General features: G+C 46.2%; 1 protein-coding gene across 2 annotated transcripts in view; it reads left to right on the top strand.

Annotated features, from left to right (window-relative positions):
* The window catches only part of KMT5B (lysine methyltransferase 5B), a 51,153-nt gene extending 39,155 nt beyond the window's left edge, over positions 1–11,998 (top strand). For both annotated transcript variants that reach the window (XM_084750747.1, XM_084750748.1), the window contains 2 exons: positions 1,182–1,378; positions 7,860–11,998. In XM_084750747.1, coding sequence (XP_084606873.1) covers positions 1,182–1,378; positions 7,860–9,337 — 1,675 coding nt within the window. In that variant the 3' untranslated portion in view covers positions 9,338–11,998. The remainder of the gene's footprint in view (positions 1–1,181; positions 1,379–7,859) is intronic.
* The last annotated feature ends 6,679 nt before the right edge of the window (positions 11,999–18,677 follow it).

The following is an 18,677-nucleotide window of genomic DNA, read 5'->3' as shown; positions in this document are numbered from 1 at the left end:
CAAGGTTAGGGTAGGGCTATGCATGTAGTTCAGTTGATACAGAGCTGCCTAAAGCACAGGAAACCCTGGCTAGACCTCAGAGCTGTACTAGAGGCTGGTGTGATGGCATATGCCTGTAATCCCAGCACTCAGAAAGTGAGGCAGGAGGACCAGAAGTTCTGGTCATTCTTGGTATACATGAAATCCTGTCTTTTTTTTTTTTTAATTAAGTTTAACAGATATTAAAGATTATTATACTATAAATAATTGTAATCATACTTAATATATTGCAGGCTGGGCATGGTGGCGCACATCTCAGCACTTGGGAGGCAGTGGCAGACGGATCTCTGAGTTCAAGGCCAATCTAGTCTACAAAGCAAGTCTAAGATAGCCAAGGCTACACAGAGAAACCCTGTCTCAAAAAACAAAGCAAAACAAAACAAAACAAAAAAACCCTTGAAACTTGATATATTGCTTAGGTATAGACAGTAACGAACAGAGAGTTCTAAAACAAGCCACCTCTTGGTGTGAGTGTGCTTGTGTACACACACACATGCATGCACTCACATACAAACATACATTAATCACAGAACATTCATGAATGTTCTTTGGAGGTGTCAGCTTTCAAAGCATGTGCTCAGTGCAGCCTTATTATCAGAGACAGACATGGTGCAAGAAAACTAAGTCCTACATAAAATGGTTGTAATGTAGTGTCTTAGTTTTGCTTGCTTGAAAAGAAATACTAGCCGGGCATGGTGGCGCATGCCTTTAATCCCAGCACTCAGGAGGCAGAGGCAGGTGAATCGCTGTGAGTTCAAGGCCAGCCTGGTCTACAAAGCGAGTCCAGGGCAGCCAAGACTATACAGAGAGACCCTGTCTCGAAAAACCAAAAAAGAAAAGAAAAGAAATACTGTAAATTCAAGAATTGGCTACATAGTGGATTTACAGATGCAGATCCATGGGCAGCTAATGAATGATTGGAGACAGTCGTCATCGTTATTAGTTTTAAAAGAGGTTCTGGTAGCTGATTGCTGTATGCTGGATCTCCCTGAGAGCTCCGGAGCTGGTGGTTATGTAACCATGATGGAGGCCCCATCAGTTCATCTCAGCCCTTGACCTGAGGTGGCCAGGTACCCTCAGCAGCCACGCTTGACTTAAGTAATGTGCTCCATTTGTTTGACCTTTGCTGTTTTCTCTTTCAGACGGGGAACTGGTGCTTTTAAATCCAGAGTAGGACTGCCTGCGCCTGCTCCTGTTATCAATAGCAAATACGGACTCAGAGAAACAGATAAACGTTTAAATAGGCTTAAAAAGTTAGGTGACAGCAGCAAAAATTCAGACAGTCAGTCTGTCAGCTCTAACACTGACGCAGACCCCACTCAGGAAAAAGACAATGCAAGTAAGTAAGGAGCTTGCTCTAAGGTGCTGCTCGCACTCCTCAGTTCTTCTGTAGCATGTGTCAGTAGTTCTGATTGAGACTGGGACTCAGGGCACTTCAGCTAGAAATCTTAGTCCATAGTAGTTTGTATACATTCCAAATTCAGGGCCAACCACTATATGTGCTTTTGAATACTTGGTAATTAGATGTTGAAGTATTCAGCATAAGTTCCAGGACCATTATGTTTGAGAAAAACATTTTCAGGTTATTAGTGATGCTGTAAAGGTGTGTAAGACCCTGCAGGAGCTTGGCTGGCTCATCAGGTACCCGTGTCTCTAGGAACAGCCAGCCTAGGAACAGGATAGACCCAGGGTTCGTAATGGCTTGAAGGCTTCCGACTTTTTACTCCTTCTTAGCATTTTTTGAAGTGAATCAACCTAGTTCACTAGCTCAGAAGTGTGCCAGAGGAGTATTTGGATGTGACTGTTGTGGGGTGTGTGATTACCATGACAGAGGCAGCAAGCTATGAGCTGCCAGTTTTATGTTGGTGGAATATCTCATGGAAATTGGGGGTAGTGATGAATGAACAAAGAGAAAAGGAAGAGAAGAACCACTACATAGGCCAAAGACAGCACGGCACCTATGGATCTTGAAATGCTGAGACCTCTGTGGCTCTGTCCTTCGTCTGGTAACACCAGTGTTGTCTAGGTGCCACTACAACGGCAGGTTCTCCTGTCTAACTTGCCTCTTTCCAGAGTCGCCTGTGAGAAGGGTTTGCCTTGGTTGCCCACAGAGTATCTTTTTCAGCACTCTAGTGTCCATCACTGAGCACTTAGGATTCCCCTCAGGTGCTGGGTGTTCCAGGATCTTCTCCATGCCTGCAGGTGTTTTCAGCCTACCCTTGGGTGTGCCTTTCCCTTACAGAAACTTTTGAAGAAAGGGGAAAGTGTCTCCATGATGGTAAATGCCACTGCGTGGACATCTGAATCTACTTGCTACTTGAAGTCCAAGGCCAGGTGTAACCTCTAGTCTAAAAGCAATAGTGTAGCTCAAGTTCATGCTTTTTAGCTGAGACCCAAAGTGAACAAAGAGGAGGTTTTAGTTCTCTTATCCGTGTTGACTTTTGGTTCTATTAATAAAGGCAGCGTAATGAACTTTGTTTTCTTGAGTCTGGTTCCTTGAAGATACTGGAGGTTGTGAAGCCCTTTCATAAATAATTACATGGAAACACTGGGGTGTGTGCTGCCATACAGCCAGCCACAAAACTTCCCTCAGAGAATGGCTCTTACGAATGAGAGTCCCTGTGTTTTTGTGGGTGAACTTGATCACTAGTATATTCATTATAAACTCAGTACACCACTTAGCTTAAATACTTAATACAAATAGTTTCTGGGGAGGTTGTATGTGCAAATATGTTACAATATGGGAAATGTTTATTGCTAAATCCAGTGGTTTTTAGAGAAATAACAAGATGTGGTTCTGGCCCCTTCTGGGGAGCTTATGCCTCAGTTCTAAGACAAGTGTAAAGTCACTGCAGAGCTGACTAGACATGCCTTTTTCTCAAGGGCAGAGAGCATGCGCAGCACCTGTGAGCTGTAGTCTGGCCATTTAGAATAGAACACAAACAGCTAGTGGCTGTTTGTGCGGGGCTCTTAGGATATGCAGAATGCCTTTTTGTTAAGAGTAAGCCAAGGCTTACTGTCTGACCTGGAGGCATGGTCCAGGGCTCAAATGGAGCCAAGGCTTACTGTCTGACCTGGAGGCATGGTCCAGGGCTCAAATGGAGCCAAGGCTTACTGTCTGACCTGGAGGCATGGTCCAGGGCTCAAATGGAGCCAAGGCTTAGGTGACATTTTGCCACTCTCCTGTCTGGCTGTAAAAGATGGTGTCATGTTACCTTAAGATTTTGATGACATCTAAAAATACAATAAGACAGCCACAAGAGTGGCTCTTACCCTTTCTGTACCACTGTGCATTAAATCATGTTCACTAAGTAAGAGTGTCTCTAGTTCTTACCTTTGTTTTAGCTGTTTTGAGTTGTAGGGGTTTTTTGTTTTTGTTTTTTACTTTTTTGTCCCTGGAGAGTGTGACCATGGCACATGTGTAAAGGTCAGAGGACAAGTACTTGTCTTTCTCAGGCATGGAACTCAGTCATCAGGCTTGACTGCAAGTGCATTTACCTGTTACGTGTTATTTTTTAAAAGACAAGGTCTTACTAGATAGTTCAGACCAGAACTCGGCTCCTGCCTCGCCCTCTGCAGTGCTGGGGTTACAGGAGTTGGCCCTCACTTGCATCCTGACGTGTTTTCTTTGAGTCTGTACTTTTCTGGTGTTTGTGCTTCATCCTTATCCTGTGAAAAAGGAAGTAGAGTGAAACTGAGGCTGAGAAAAGCTAGCAGGGACCAGAGATTTCTCCAGGGCTTCGGGCATGCCTGGAGTGTGGCCAGGGTCTGCTGTTGCCCTGCCTGCTTCTCTTTCCCCTACCTTCACTTGCAGTTTGGCATCTGGGAGAGGTCCTGCTTTGACAGGTGTACAAGGCAACTTTGCTCCTTAGGCATGGGGGGAACCTCTAATAAAGGCCTGAGAGATGATGTCCTGAGAGTGCCAACTTGGCTTTCTGCTTTAGCACACAGGCGTGGAGACAGCAAGAAATCTCATGTCTAAAAAGAGTCCTCCGGTCTGTGCTCCAGCGCCCTTTGGCAGGTCCTGGGTTTCCAGGCCTTGGTGCCTTTACTGGCTTGACCATCTCCTATAGTTAGTGATAAGGTGTGTGAAACATGAAGACTCAAGCATCACCCAAAGCTGTGCACAGTCACTGCCCTTATCACAAGCCAGCATAGGACCCAGCACACATGGCCAGTAGAATGGGTTTATGTGGACTCTGACACTGCCACCTCTTGCTGACTTGTTTTCCTGCCAGGCCTATCCTTCTATGCTCTTCCCATCACTCTTTTCAGGTGGCCTTTCCCAGTCATAACAGGCAAATGTGCTTGTGCCTGATAAATGAGAAACTTCCAAGTGCTTTTTAGGGCTTTCTGGATTCTAAACTAGACATGACCCTAGTATAAACTTGAGTCACATGCATTGCCAGCACAGCCTAAGCGCTCAAGACAACACTGTCTTTTGTCATGCTTTTTTATGGTACACACCGAATGTCATACTACTTTACAGTTTAGATCTAGACACCTTGGAGCAACCACACAGTCAGTGGCTTCATGAGTTGGAGCTGAGCCATAAGACAGCATAACAGTGATCAGGAATTCAGGGTCTGGGACCACAGCCAAGTTCAGGTCCCACTTCTCATTAGATGGTGTTTTGGGATCCACTAGCCCATGAGATCTTGGTTCCTTCATTAGGTGTGCTTAGACCCACTTAGGATTTCTGTACAGTGTCTAGCACGTATCAGATTTCTGGGAGAGTCGGGAGGAAAATACACCCAGGGCATGCATCTGAGGTGTATTGATCATTAAAAAAGAGAAAGAGCACTCAGCAAGGGCAGCAGGGCACTCCTGCCTCTGTGGATATCTGGACCCTGAGTCTCAGTACACTTTGAAGTGGTTGACTCACAAGTTTGTCATGGCCACCAGCTTCCTCTAGACATACCCTCATAGAATCCCCATCCCCCATAAGTATGCTTAGGTGTCTGCATAGTGACTGGGCCCTGGCACCCTAGAAGAGTCTCAGTCGCATTTCTTGGCTTGTTTCTGTCAGTGAGCTTACCTAAGTGCCCTGACAGACGCATCAGAGCAGTTCCTACTGAAACTGTGTGCTGCCGAGTGCAGTTCATTTGTGCTTGGTTCGGATCACAAACACAGGAACCACTTTGTCAGTGCTTGGCACTGCTGCCAACAGGAAGGAGGGTCTGAGAGAAATCCGACTCAGAATCATGTTATGATGGAATTCTGCTGATGGATTAAATTAACAGCTAAGTAAAGAGAGCCTTGGGTACCAGGAGGGTCCAGTCAGAAGCCCAAACTGGAGCCCAGCATGGCGGTGCTCACCTGTAATCCCAGCACTGGGGTGAGAAGAGACAGTTGGATCTTTTGAGTTCTAGGCCAGCCTGGTCTACAAAAGACTACAGAGAGACTGTCTTGAAAAGAAAAAAAAACAAAAAACAAAAAAGAGCGCATATCCAGTCAGAAAAGGCTCTCTAAAGGTTAACTGGCCAGGTGAAGCATGTCCCCAGCAGAGGGACTTACATGCACATGTCCACAAGTGGACGGCTTTAATCAGAAAGCCTATTGCTTTGCAGATGGAGAGGAGGATGTGATTTAGCTGAAGGTCTCAGGCTTTATTCTCAGGGCATTGGCTTATTGAAAGGGTTACATTCCAGAGTGACATGACATAGGATGAGTCATTCTGGCTCTGGAGAAATGTGACAGGGAGCTCCAGGCATGGTCCAGGCAGGAGGTAGGGGGCATGTAAAACTGAAGCAAGGTGCATTCCAGACACTGCTGTGGGGGTAGATGCTGCAGGACAGACAAGTGACTGTATTGAGGCAGTTAGGGAAGGAAGAGCTGGGGATGGTCAGCTTCCTGCCTGGGTGGTGGGCTGCTACTGACAAGGTGGAGAGCTGAGGAAGAAGCTGCCTGAACTCTAGGGGACAACGCCAGCCTGTCAGCCCTGGGGCAACTTCAGTCAGTGTTTTAGCAGTCTAGATCTGTGGCTCAGGAGGGAAAAGCTTGAGGCTTGGGGACTGAGCATCTGAATAGTGGCAACAGTGGGCAGGTAGATAGCAGTCACCTGGAAAATTAACCTCAGGTAGACTGCCGGGGCCAAAGGAAGGCAGGAACGTGTGCTCTTAGCCCAGAGGAGATATACATGGTTACTAGAGCCTAGTCCATAGCAGAGAGAAGGGCTAGAAAGTGTACACTGGGTTTCATGTGGTGGCTACCCCACTGGAGGGGCAGAGCCCAGCCTGCAGAGGGGTGGTGACGAGCTCACCATTTATCCAATCATTGCTAGGATCGATTGCATGTTCAGAGCAAGAGTGGGTTGGAAAAGGGAAAATGAAAGGCTAGAGACTGCAAAACCTGCTTGTAGATAGTTCTGGAAGAAGGCATGTTTGAAAAAAGTATGGCAAATAAGAGATTCAGTCTCTTGGGTTTTTTAACTGCAGAACTGAGAAAATTAAGTAATTAAAAATAGACTAACTGAAGCCTGGTGACGTACGCCTTTAATCCCAATACTTGGAGGCAGAGACAGGTGGATCTCTGTGAGTTGGAGGCCAATCTGGTCTACAAAGCAAGTTCGGGACAGCCAAGTCTAAGACCCTGTTGGGGGGGGGGGTAAGCTGATTAATGAGCTGGGTGGCAGCGGCATGTGCCTTTAGTCCCAGCATTCTGGAGGCAGAAGCAGGCCAGCCTAGTATGTACAGCCAAGGCTACAGAAAGAAACCCTGTCCCGAAAAACAACAAATTTGACAAATGTACAGTGTTGTGATAGCCTAGAGTAAATGTAGAGAGAAAATTTAAGACAGCAGGGCAAGAGCGGACCGCCATGGCAGCATGACCTTGGGCCACAGAGCATCTTGAGAGGCACTCAGCTGTCACCTGCAGGTGTGCAGCCTTTCCGTCTGTTCTGGAGTTGTTACCGGCAGGGATTCACCCTACGTCTCTGCAGCTAATACCTGCCTGCTGCAGCTTCCTGTGCTCACAGGTGGGGGAGCAAGCAGCACATTATAGTGTGCTGCTTATGCATGAGTATTGGAGAGGACCACATATGGTTCTTAGAGTCTGTTCTGTTTAAAGCCATTGGAGAGAATGTGTCTCCTGGAGTTCAGTGGTTAATGCATCTCATCTCTCTGTTGCTGTACTGGCTAAGAACACACTTTAGGTAAATTTAAAACAGTGAAGAGTTAAGAGAAGCTGGTATTGCTGGGCAGTGGTGGTGCAGGCCTTTAATCCCAGCACTTGGGAGGCAGAGGCAGACAGATCTCTGTGAGTTCAAGGCCAGCCTGGACTACAGAGCAAGTGCCAGGACAGCCAAGGCTACATGGAGAAACCCTGTCTTGAAAAACCAAAAAGAGAGAGAGAGAGAGAGAGAGAGAGAGAGAGAGAGACTGGTATTACAGCACATACCTATGGTCCTAGCAGGCAAGAGGATTGCTGAGAGTTCAGGGCCAGCCTGGTCTGTCAAGTTCCAGGCCCACCAGGATGAGCACAGACACAGACATAGAAAAAGAAGGTGGAAACCGACTCTCATTTACTTTCCCTTTAAATCCTAAGAAAAGTACTTTCTCTGGATTAGTGAACCCTGACACTGAGGTACCCAGGGGAAACCAGCCATGGCCCCGCCATGCTGTGACCCTGGAATATAACAGACAGTATAGGGAAGCTGTTCTGGTGAGGCTGTGCCTGAGGGCCTGCCTCGTACGCGTGTTGTCAGCAGTTTGTGGCTGGTGGTCTTATTTGGGGGATGGTTTAATCATGTCACGTTGCAGTACTAAGCTGGTTTTATTTTCTCTCTCTCTCTTTTTTTTTTCTTCTAAACTTTACTACAGCTTCTAACCGAAAATCTTCAGTTGGTGTAAAAAAGAGCAACAAGAGCAGAACACTGACCAGGCAGTCCATGCCAAGAGTCCCAGCTGCTCCCAACTCTACCTCACCTAAGCTAGCGCACATGAACAACTCCAGGGTACCAAAGAAACTGAGAAAGCCGGCAAAGCCTTTACTTTCCAAGATCAAACTGAGGAATCACTGCAAGCGGCTAGACCAGAAGGGCACATCACGGAAGCTCGAGATGGGGAGCTTAGTACTGAAGGAGCCTAAAGTCGTGCTATATAAAAATTTGCCACTTAAGAAAGAGAAGGAGCCAGAGGGACCAGTCCATGCTGCAGTGGGGAGCGGGTGCTTGACTAGACACGCTGCGAGAGAACACAGGCAGAACCCTGGGCGAGGTGCTCACTCGCAGGGCGACAGTTTGCCCTGCGCCTACACAACCCGGCGCTCTTTGAGGACAAGGACAGGTCTGAAAGAGACTACTGACATCAAGCTTGAACCAAGTCCCTTGGATGGCTATCAAAATGGCATTCTGGAACCCTGCCCAGACAGTGGCCAGCAGCCAACCCCAGAGGTGCTGGAAGAGCTGGCTCCTGAGGCTGCACACGGGGACGAAGCGTCCCAGGAGTGTTCCAAAAGTGACCCCTTCCCGTCACGAAAGAAATTTCGGCAAGGGAAACCCATGAAACACTCAGCAAAGGCAGAGGACTGCAGTCCAGAGCACAGCTTCCCTGGGAAAGATGGGCTGCCTGATTTGCCAGGGCCGCATCCTGACCAGGGTGAGCCCAGTGGCACAATCGGGGTGCCTGTGAGCTACACAGACTCTGCTTCCTCGCCTGTTGGCTGCTCCATTGTCACACCCGACAGCTTCACAACAAAAGATAGCTTCAGAACTGCACAAAGTAAAAAGAAGCGGCGGGTCACCAGGTACGATGCACAGCTGATCCTGGAGAACAGCTCCGGGATCCCCAAGCTGACACTTCGCAGGCGGCATGACAGCAGCAGCAAGACAAATGACCACGAGGGTGATGGTGTGAACTCCTCAAAAATCAGCATCAAGCTCAGCAAAGACCATGAAAGTGACAGCAACCTCTACGTCGCAAAGCTCAGTAATGGGGTTAGCTCGGGCTCAGGTGGCGGCTCTACCAAGCTCAAGATCCAGCTCAAGCGGGATGAGGAGAGCAGGGGGCCATATGCAGAGGGGCTTCGTGAGAATGGGGTATGCTGCAGCGACCCCCTCTCCCTGCTGGAGTCCCAGATGGAGGTGGATGACTACAGTCAGTATGAGGAGGACAGCACGGACGACTCTTCATCTTCTGAGGGGGAGGAAGAGGAGGAGGACTGCGAGGATGACTTCGATGATGACTTCATCCCTCTTCCTCCCGCAAAGCGGCTGAGGCTAATTGTAGGTAAAGACTCCATAGATATCGACATTTCCTCAAGGAGAAGAGAAGATCAGTCTCTGAGGCTGAATGCTTAAGCGCTCACTCGTCGTCCTGGGGAACTAAAAAGTGAAAATCCCAGCCACGCTTCTCAGCGCAGCACTTCTGTGTCTCTTCCCCTTAGGCATAATACTGTAGAAAGTGTACAGCATCCGACTCTCAAGTCTGACTTGTGCAAATTTTTATCGTACTTTTTAAATAGCCTTCTTATGTGCAATTCCGAGTTAGAGGGAAAGCTCTGTTGTAAGATAGAGGCTCTAGCAAACTCTGAGTGACAGCAGCTCTCCACAGAGGACCTGACACTAATGTGGTTGCACCATGTTGTCACCTATAAGAGCAAGCGCCAACCCTCTTCCGTAGATGACTAAGCCGTAGTTAGGGCGGAGCAGAGCAGCCTCTTGGGAAGGGTTTCCAGCATCCGCTCGTATCACCAGCAACGACCTCTGGCTTTTGGTTTATTTGCTAGATGTTTCCCCCTTGGAGTTGTGTTGGTTTCACACTGTTTACCGGCCCAGGTGTCCTGTCCGTGGCCTTTGTTATCATAGCAGACCATTGGCTGGAAGTCAGATTGATTCCTTTGAAGAAAAAAAATTAAATTAAAATGCAGTCTTCTGTGTGACAGCTCACGAGGCTGGTGGTGTGCAGGATGAGTTTTCAGAGCAGCTTATTTATTGCTTGTCATGTAAATTAAAGACAGTGTATTTAACACTTTTCAATCCTTTTAGATAAAATTGTTCTTTGCAAGAATGATTGGTGCTTATTTTTTCAAACCTTTGCTGTGAACAGCGTGGCGACAGCGAGCAACATTTGTCTGATGAACTCCAGCTATCTTAATTTGGGTCTTCAAGTTTCTGTTGCACTTGTAAAATGCTACAAGGAATATTAAAAGAAATCTATTCACTTTAACTTATAATAGTTTATGAAATAAAAACATGAGTCACAGCTTTTGTTCTGTGGTAACCTATACAAACATTTGTCTTTGGGATTCAATGTAAAGAGCTGAAAACAATGTATATGTTGTAAATATTTGTGTGTTGTGAGAAATTTTTGTCATAAGAAATTAAAAGAACTTACCAGGAAGGTTTTTAAGTTTAGAAATATCCATGCCAATAAAATAGGAAATTATAAATATATAGTGTAAGCACTGCATCAGTGGACGTTCTTGGCTTATGTTAGTTTATTATGAAAATATCAGATTTTTTTGATTATATTATCAGTCAAACAAAAAGAGGAGTCAGATTTAATTTGTTTTTGAAGCACTTTGAGAAATTAATTTTAAGTAACTTAATGAGCAATTTTTGATTACTGCTTTATGTTCAATACCAGGCTTGTTTGTTTCTCTGGATTATTTTACAAATCAAAGAATTTGAGAATATCAGTCTGTAGCAGGTGTCTGACACCAGTGGGTCTGTTTATTTACTGGGAAATGTGTAGGTGTCCTTTCAGATAGATACAGTGTTCCTAAATGTCACAAGCTATCGGATTCGGTGTTCCAGCATGTCAGAAGGAACCTGCAGGGAGTGAAAGGTCCAACAAAGAACTCGGTGCTTCCCTGTTGCTGATGATACCTAGCAGTGTTCAGCTTGGGGACACTTACATCCTTAAAACCGTTGTCTGTAGGTTCCATTAGAAGTTAGTAAGATTCTTGAGTTCCATGTCTTTGCTTCTGTGCATGATAGGATCCCTGCTGTGGTCTTGTGCAGTCCTGCCCTTGCCATGCACTTTGACCCTTGGGTGTCTGTCTCATTTGGAAGCAGGAGGGGAGACTGTGCCTGCACACACACACACAAGCTTTTGCTACAGCCGTGAAGTAAGGCAGCCCTGTGTCTCAGGGCCTCCTGCCTCAAGGCACCCAGAGCACCTTCCATGGTTCTCGCAGCCCTCATGGAGTCCCCAAGCATGAGTGTGAGCCACGTGCCACCTCCTGGAAGCTGAAGGTGGGCTTAGGAGCCTGCACAAGGCAGCAGGTCACCTTCGTTCCCGTGTGCACTTGCGCTGTTGAGACTAAATCGTCCCGTTTCTTTGAATACCAACAGTAGCCATTTCAGGAATTTCAATCTTAAGGAAAAAGTAACACATTTCCCATTTTCTCCATTTTTAAGCTTAATTCTAGTAACTTATTTATGATGTTTATTTTAGTTTTGTTGTGGCCTCGCCTTTGGAGGCCAACCTTCCCATGGGTCTAAGAGCAGTGACATCCTAAGGAGTTGCTGCCTCTCAGGAGTCGTATGCACAAGCATTCAGCAGTGCTGCTGATGCCGTCTAGGGAACCTTAATTCCGTTTCTCAAGGCAGGGGCCTCGGACTGTTCTTGATCTGCTGTAGAACTTCACTGTGGGGGTGCCGGAGCCCACACTCTTGACCAGTCTGGAAGAGGTTACACTCAATAAAACTCTCAGCTTGAGCTTATGCAATGATTGGTAAAGTTTTTGGCAATTGTAAGAATTAGGAAATGATCCTAGAAATATATGTAAAGTATTCAATTTTCAATCATTTTTCAAATTACTGTTTTAAATTGTTTTGCTGAGTTGTAATACTTTTGAGATACAATGTATTCCTTGTACTGAAAGAATGAAAAAGGACTTTTTCAGCATTTGAGGTAAGTTCTTTAACGTTTCATTAAAAACATTTTTTACAAATATTTTGTACATGCACTTGCAGTATTGAGGTTAATCATTTTAATAAATTCGGAAATTGAAATGATCTGGTCAGTGTTCACTGTATCTTGAGAAGTGAGTCTTCCACCAGAGGTTCGCAGGAAGCAGTTTGTGAGTTGGAGTGAGCCATTGTAACTGGGGGCCATGAGTGCCCAGTGGTCGGCCTCACTCACTCAGAGTAGAGGGACCTGTCCTTCCCACAGAAAGGCTTGCTTTCAGAATCCCAGACCTATGAGGACTTTGCCCTCAGCATGACCCTGGGCTTTAACAGCCTGCCAGCTTGCACCAAGGTGCTTGGAAAACGTGTGCCACACAAATTTCACCAGTATACATCCTGGTATATAGGCTTCCATACAGGATACTGCCTGAGTCTAGTATGAGGGCTCCAGGCCCCTTCCCCAGTGTCCCACATCATGTGGCTATTGGCCAGCAATAGATTGCAAAAAGTGGAGCAGCCGAGGGCCAGGTACACGAATAACCACCCCTCAACACACCTCTGTCATATTCAGCCTCCAGATCACTAAGCTTATACATAACCCAAACTGCCATTCTGAGGTCAGATTAGAAGATGGCTTTCCATATGCCATGAGATAGATAGTCACTCTCTGTGTCCTTATCAGATCTTCCAGTTTCCTGCTCAGATGGAGTTGGCCCACTATGGTCTGCTTTGCTGAAAGGAAGCCGTGCTTTGCTGGGCCACACAGGCAAGTGCCCCAGTCTGAGACAGGAACAGGTATGCTCTTCGTGGCCAAAGTAATACTGGCATCTTTTTCAAGTATGTTGAGCACCTCTTAGATGTCTGAAGTGGAGAGGTTAAAGCTGAGAGTCACTGAGGACCCACAGCCATCTGTCCTCTGTGGCCTTAGGCAGCACTTTAGGAGTATCTAGGCTAGTGGAGGAGAGCAGAGAAGTCTAGGAGATTACTAATACTGGGACTCTGGAAGTTTCCACAGAGCTAGGGAAGGAGATGAGAAGAGTTACTCAGAGTGAAGAAATTATGGAGATACTAAGTCTAGTCTTGCTGGCTCGCAGATATTAGAAGAGTCCATGGGACTGGGGAGATGGCTCAGTTGTTAAGAGCATTTGTTCTTAGCAGAGGGCCTGGGTAGGTTTCCCGCACCGGCTTGGTGGTTTACAACCTTCAGTAACTCCAGCTCCACGGGATCCAATACCTGCTTTTGGCCTCCATGAGCACTGGGCAGGCATGTGGTGCAAATACATACATACATACATACATACATACATACATACATACATACATACATTAAGCGAAACACCAATATACATAAGTAAATCTATAAAAAACAGCTGGGTATGGTAGCATATGCCTTTAATCCCAGCACTTGAAATAGAAGCAGGCAGATCCCTGAGTTCAGTTCCAGCTTGGTCTATATAGGGAGTTCTGGGCCAGCCAGGCCTACATTGAAACCCTGTTTCAAAAATAAATATATAAATTAGGCAAGTGCAAGTGAGGGGTCCACACCTTCCCAGGGTAGCACAGGCCTCTTATGAGATTGCCAAGAGGGAAAGGTTAAGCCAAGCCACCTCAAGAGCTCTGCCCTGCATATAAGCAGTAGGCAAGGTCATCTGAGGATGAGGTGAGACCATGTGTTACAGTTGTTTTTATAAAACTGTTTCTCAGTTCCTTAACCCGGCTATCACAATTGAGACTCTTTTATATTTGTTTAATAAGCTTCACAGCACAAGGACTGAGCAGTTATTCTCTATTCTTAATCCTGTAAACTAATCTCATTTCCTCCCAGTGGACAGCCCAGAGATACTTGAAGTGCTTCCTCCTTTAACTCCTCCCCAGGAGGGCAGGAAGTCCAGCCCTATTCTCTCACCTGCTCAGACATTGGCTGACAGCCTCTTTATTGACATAGCAGGACAACTGGGGAGCAGTGTTTATACAACATTGAGACAGGAGATTCTCAGACCAAGGTTGCAACCAGATATGGTGGGGGGTACAGAAATCAGCTTTTGAATTCCACAATAACCTTATGCTGGCAGGCATGGTGGCACAGGCCGTTAATCCCAGCACTAGGGAGGCAGAGGCAGGAGAATCACTGTGAGTTCAAGGCAAGCCTGGTCTACAAAGTTGAGTCCAGGACAGCCAAAGCTAACACAGAGACCCTGTCTCAAAAAACCAAAAAAATAAAATAATTTTACCCCTACTGAGATGTGGGATGGACAGTGGGATACTGAGCGAACTATAGATTCCCATTATAATTCCTTAAATAATTATCCATAACTAATAGTACCAGTCAGCATCCAGAGACACCCATGGGGCCCCAGCTGGTAGCAGCACTGATCAGCGAGTCTAAGACCATCAGGGACCTCAGGAGATAAGTGGGGTCGAAGGCATAGAGTTTAGGGTGTCAAAAAATTGAGCTATCATAATAGCACACCTTTAATCCAGGACTTTGGAGGTGGAGACAGAAGGATCAGGGACATGCAGGGAGGATAAGACAGATAGAAATGAGTCAGGAGCTGAGTGGGCCACGTGAAGAAAACAGGCACCTGGCCTGGAGGCACCAAGCTCTCTCTAGACAAGCAACTGATAAGGAAAAGCAAGAGGTGGGCCAGAAGCTGGTCAGGAGCCTTAGAGGGTCAGGGGTTGCATTTTTGGATGGTGATTAAGTTCCAATGAAGCCTGAGGGGAAAGAAGGTTAGTGGCCATTAGGTGGTCACAGTTCTGAGGAGATGGACATTGGTCTGTTGGGCAGGTGGCCTTCATTGAGGACTTCCTAGGTACTTCCAGTCTGTGCCAGGTGAGGGTGAAGGCCCCAGGTATGGAGCAGACAATTAAACTGGGATGTTCTAGTGCCTGGTTTAAGTGCCCACCAAGGGGAGAGTGCCAAGCCAATGCTCCAAAGCCATATTCAGAGAGCCCCATGCCTCTACTAGGCACTTCAAGAAATATCCCTCTGCCTTGGGCAGCATAGGACCATTGCTAATCTTGAAGTGACAGACATATGACTAGCAATCATAGAAATGCACATTAAAACACCTTTGAGGAGTTGCAGGGATGGCACAGTGGTTAGAGCAGCTGGTGCCCTTGCAGAGGAATGGGGCTCAGTTCACAGGACCTACCTGACAGCTCCCAGCCATCTATAAACTCCAGTTTGGAAGAGCCAACTCTCTTCTGACCTGAGGACATGCACATGTTGTGCATACATACATGCAGGCAGGCAAAGCACTCACACACATAAAAATCCTAAACATTTTTTTTTCAACACTTAGAAATTTCATCTCCCAGCACTCGGGAGGCAGAGGCAAGCAGATCACTGTGAGTTCCAGGCCAGCCTGGTCTACAAAGCGACTCCAGGACAGCCAAGCTACACAGAGAGACCCTGTCTCGAAAAACCAAAAATAAAAAATAATGAATAAATAAATAAATAAAATAAAAAATACAGTTCCTCATGTTCTGGTGACACCCAACCTGTCTGGCCTGGGTCAAGAAAGGTAGTATTGTTTTCATTGCTACTTCATAACTATCATTTGTAGCATGTGACCCCAAAGGGGTTATGGGGTCATCAACCAAAGGTTGAGAACCACTGCCTTAATGACAATCAAACATAGACAGTTTCTCTTTCTTTTCTTCTTCTTCTTCTTGTTTTTTTTAATGTCAAGATAGGGTTTCTCTGTGTAGTCCTGGCTGTCCTGGACTTGCTTTGTAGACCATGCTGGCCTCAGACTCAAAGCCATCTGCCTACCTCTGCCTCCCAAATGCTAGGATTAAAGGTATGAGCCACCACACTACCACACAGTTTTTTTGTTTGTTTGTTTGTTTGTTTGTTTTTGTGTTTTGATTTTGGTTTTTCAAGACAGGGTTTCTTTGTATAGCCTTGGCTGTCCTGGACTTGCTTTGTAGACCAGGCTGGCCTCGAACTCACAGTGATCTGCTTACCTCTTACCTCCCGAATGCTGAGGTTAAAGGCATGAGCCACAATGCCCAGCTATCAGCCTGACAGTTTTTATTCAGACATACTCCATATATATCCAGATAGAATATAAGGCCAATCTAGCCTAAACTGGTTTGGATGTGTATTCAAATAACAGAACCTGTCTAAGTAGACTTTTTTTTCCTTTTTTTTCTTTTTCTTTCTTTTTTTTTTTTTTTGGCCTCAAAAAGTGACATTTATTCAAAGAGAGAGGAAAAAAAAAAAACCAAGATGTCCATCCCTTGGCTCCCGTCCCTCCCCCCTCAAGCTGTTCCTCAGCCCCCAAGGATTGAACTCTGGCTCGGGCCAGGTAGCAGAACAGCCCCTCAAATGAGGTCAGCAACATTGAGGGGCATCTCTTCAATGGAGGTGTTGTAGAAAGTCTCAATGTCTTGAAGAGTCCTCTTGTGTTCTGTCACTGTGTTAATAGCCACACCCTTACGGCCAAACCTACCACCTCGGCCAATTCTGTGGATGTAGTTTTCCCTGTTGGTGGGAAGGTCATAATTGATGACTAGGGAGACCTGCTGCACATCAATGCCTCTGGCCTGGGTCAAGAAAGGTAGTATTAGCCATTAAGTCTCTGCTGAATAAGGATACTTGTTTCCTTGGCCTGCCTCTGGCTGCCTACACAAGCCTAGCCAGCCAGAGTAGAGTGCCCTCTAAGTGGACTTTTTTTTTTTTTCCGAGACAGGGTTTCTCTGTGTAGCCTTGGCTGTCCTGGACTCGCTTTGTAGACCAGGCTGGCCTCGAACTCACATCGATCCACCTGCCTCTGCCTCCTGAGTGCTGGGATTAAAGGCGTGCGCCACCACGCCCGGCTCTCTAAGTGGACTTTTAAGGAGAGCCCCTTATTTATCAGGTGATGCCTATGCATAATTAGGTGTGCATATGATTAAAATCAGATGCATTATGGGAAGGGACATATGCAGTGAACAAAGATCTATCTATGAGGTAGAAGCCTGTCAATCAAAATGAAAAGCCAAGCCGGGCAGTGGTGGCGCACTCCTTTAATCCCAGCACTCAGGAGGCAGAGGCAGGTGGATTGCTGTGAGTGTGAGGCCAGCCTGCTCTACAAAGCGATTCCAGGACAGCCATGGCTACACTGAGAAACCCTGTATTGAAGGAGAAAAAAATGAAGAGCCATCCAAATTATGTCTCTAGTTACTAAACTCCTCCTCTTGAAACTCATAAAAAGGAAGTCCTTAAAAATAACTGAGGCCCTTGAGTGTCTTTACTCACGTGGTCACTGTTCCTTCACAATAAGTTCTGGCATCTTCTATAGCTTAAGTCAAGTTTCCACATGACTTTGCAAACAGTGCAGGCTTTTTTTTTTCTTTCTTTCTTTTTTTTTTGTTTTTTTGTTTTTGTTTTTGTTTTGTTTTGTTTTTTGGTTTTTAAGACAGGGTTTCTGTTTAACAGCTCTGGCTGTCCTGGAACTCACAGAGATCTGCCTGTCTCTGCTTCCAGAGTGCTAGGATTAAAGGCGTGCGCCACTACCACTCACCCAGTACAGGCTTCTATTTTCTTCTTTTTCCAGTTTTATGTGTGTATGTAAGGACCAAACAAACTCCATTTTGAAAAAGAAACTCCATTTTGTGTTAAATCTGGCCAAGGGCTGAACCTAGATTCCAAAAAACCACAAACTAGTCTAAACAGAAAAATATTCCCTAGCAATACAATCAGCTCACCTTGGGAAAGTCCAAATATACTCTCTGCTGGTCAAGCTGACCAGCAGGTGGTCTGGCACATAGCAACAACCAATTAGGAGAAGCCAGGCCAAAGTTCCTAATGCCTCCATGACTGCTTCAACCAGTTTTTTTCTATAGACCAACTTGCCCCTACACCTATTATTCAACTATGAAATGCCAAGGCTTGTAACTCCCTACCTGCAGCTTTTCAGCCCAAATATCATCCACTCATATACCGTAAAAGCCATTTCTTTGTCAGCCAGGCATGGTGGCGCACGCCTTTAATCCAGCACTCGGGAGGCAGGGGCAGGTGGATCGCTGTGAGTTCAAGGCCAGCCTAGTCTACAAAGCAAGTCCAGGACAGCCAAGGCTAACACAGAGAGACCCTGTCTCAAAAAAAAAAACAAAACCAAAAACAAACAAAAAAGCCATTTCATTGTCCAAAATCTATACAAATCCCTCTCAATTGAGACTTGAGGCCACTTCACAGCATCTGCTGTGTCAGTGCACAGACTTCCTCACCACTGCATTTGGATTTGGCTCTTGGGTGGTCTGTTCCGGGAGTCTCTCAAAATTTGGGCATAGCATGTAGACCTGAGGTTGATGTGAGGAACCACCCTTCACTGCTCTTCCGCCTTATCAACTTAGTCAGAGGCTCTCAATCAAATCCAGGGCTCACATATTTAGCTAGTCTGATGTCATGTGTCATCATTCCTGAGAAGATGTGAGCAAAATATTTATTCACCCCAGACAGGGAACTGACAACAGGACCAAAGTAAGGATACAATCAAGTCCACCCTGGTAAACCAGTAGCTTTATTGGGGTTATTCAAAGGAGTATGGGTGAGGGGTTACCTAGAGGAGCAGAAATGCCTCAAAGACAGCTCTATCAGCAGAGTGTACCCCAGCATGGGTGACAGCTCATGAAGGCACAAAACCTGCAGCTCACTGCACAGCCCGCAGGCAGCTCAACAGTTTGGAGAGCAAGCACCCACTCCGGGTGGCTGGGTCTCTCCCAGGTAGCTAGGCTAGTCTGAGAGTGTGTCTCAGCAGTCCTCACTGCCTGGGAAGTGCCCGGAGGGGCTGAT

Source organism: Acomys minous, assembly GCF_964271855.1.
Source record: "Acomys minous genome assembly, chromosome: 2".
Classification (NCBI taxonomy): Eukaryota; Metazoa; Chordata; class Mammalia; order Rodentia; family Muridae; genus Acomys; species Acomys minous.
Note: the sequence above shows the minus strand (reverse complement) of the source record. Positions and strands in the feature narration are given on the sequence as shown.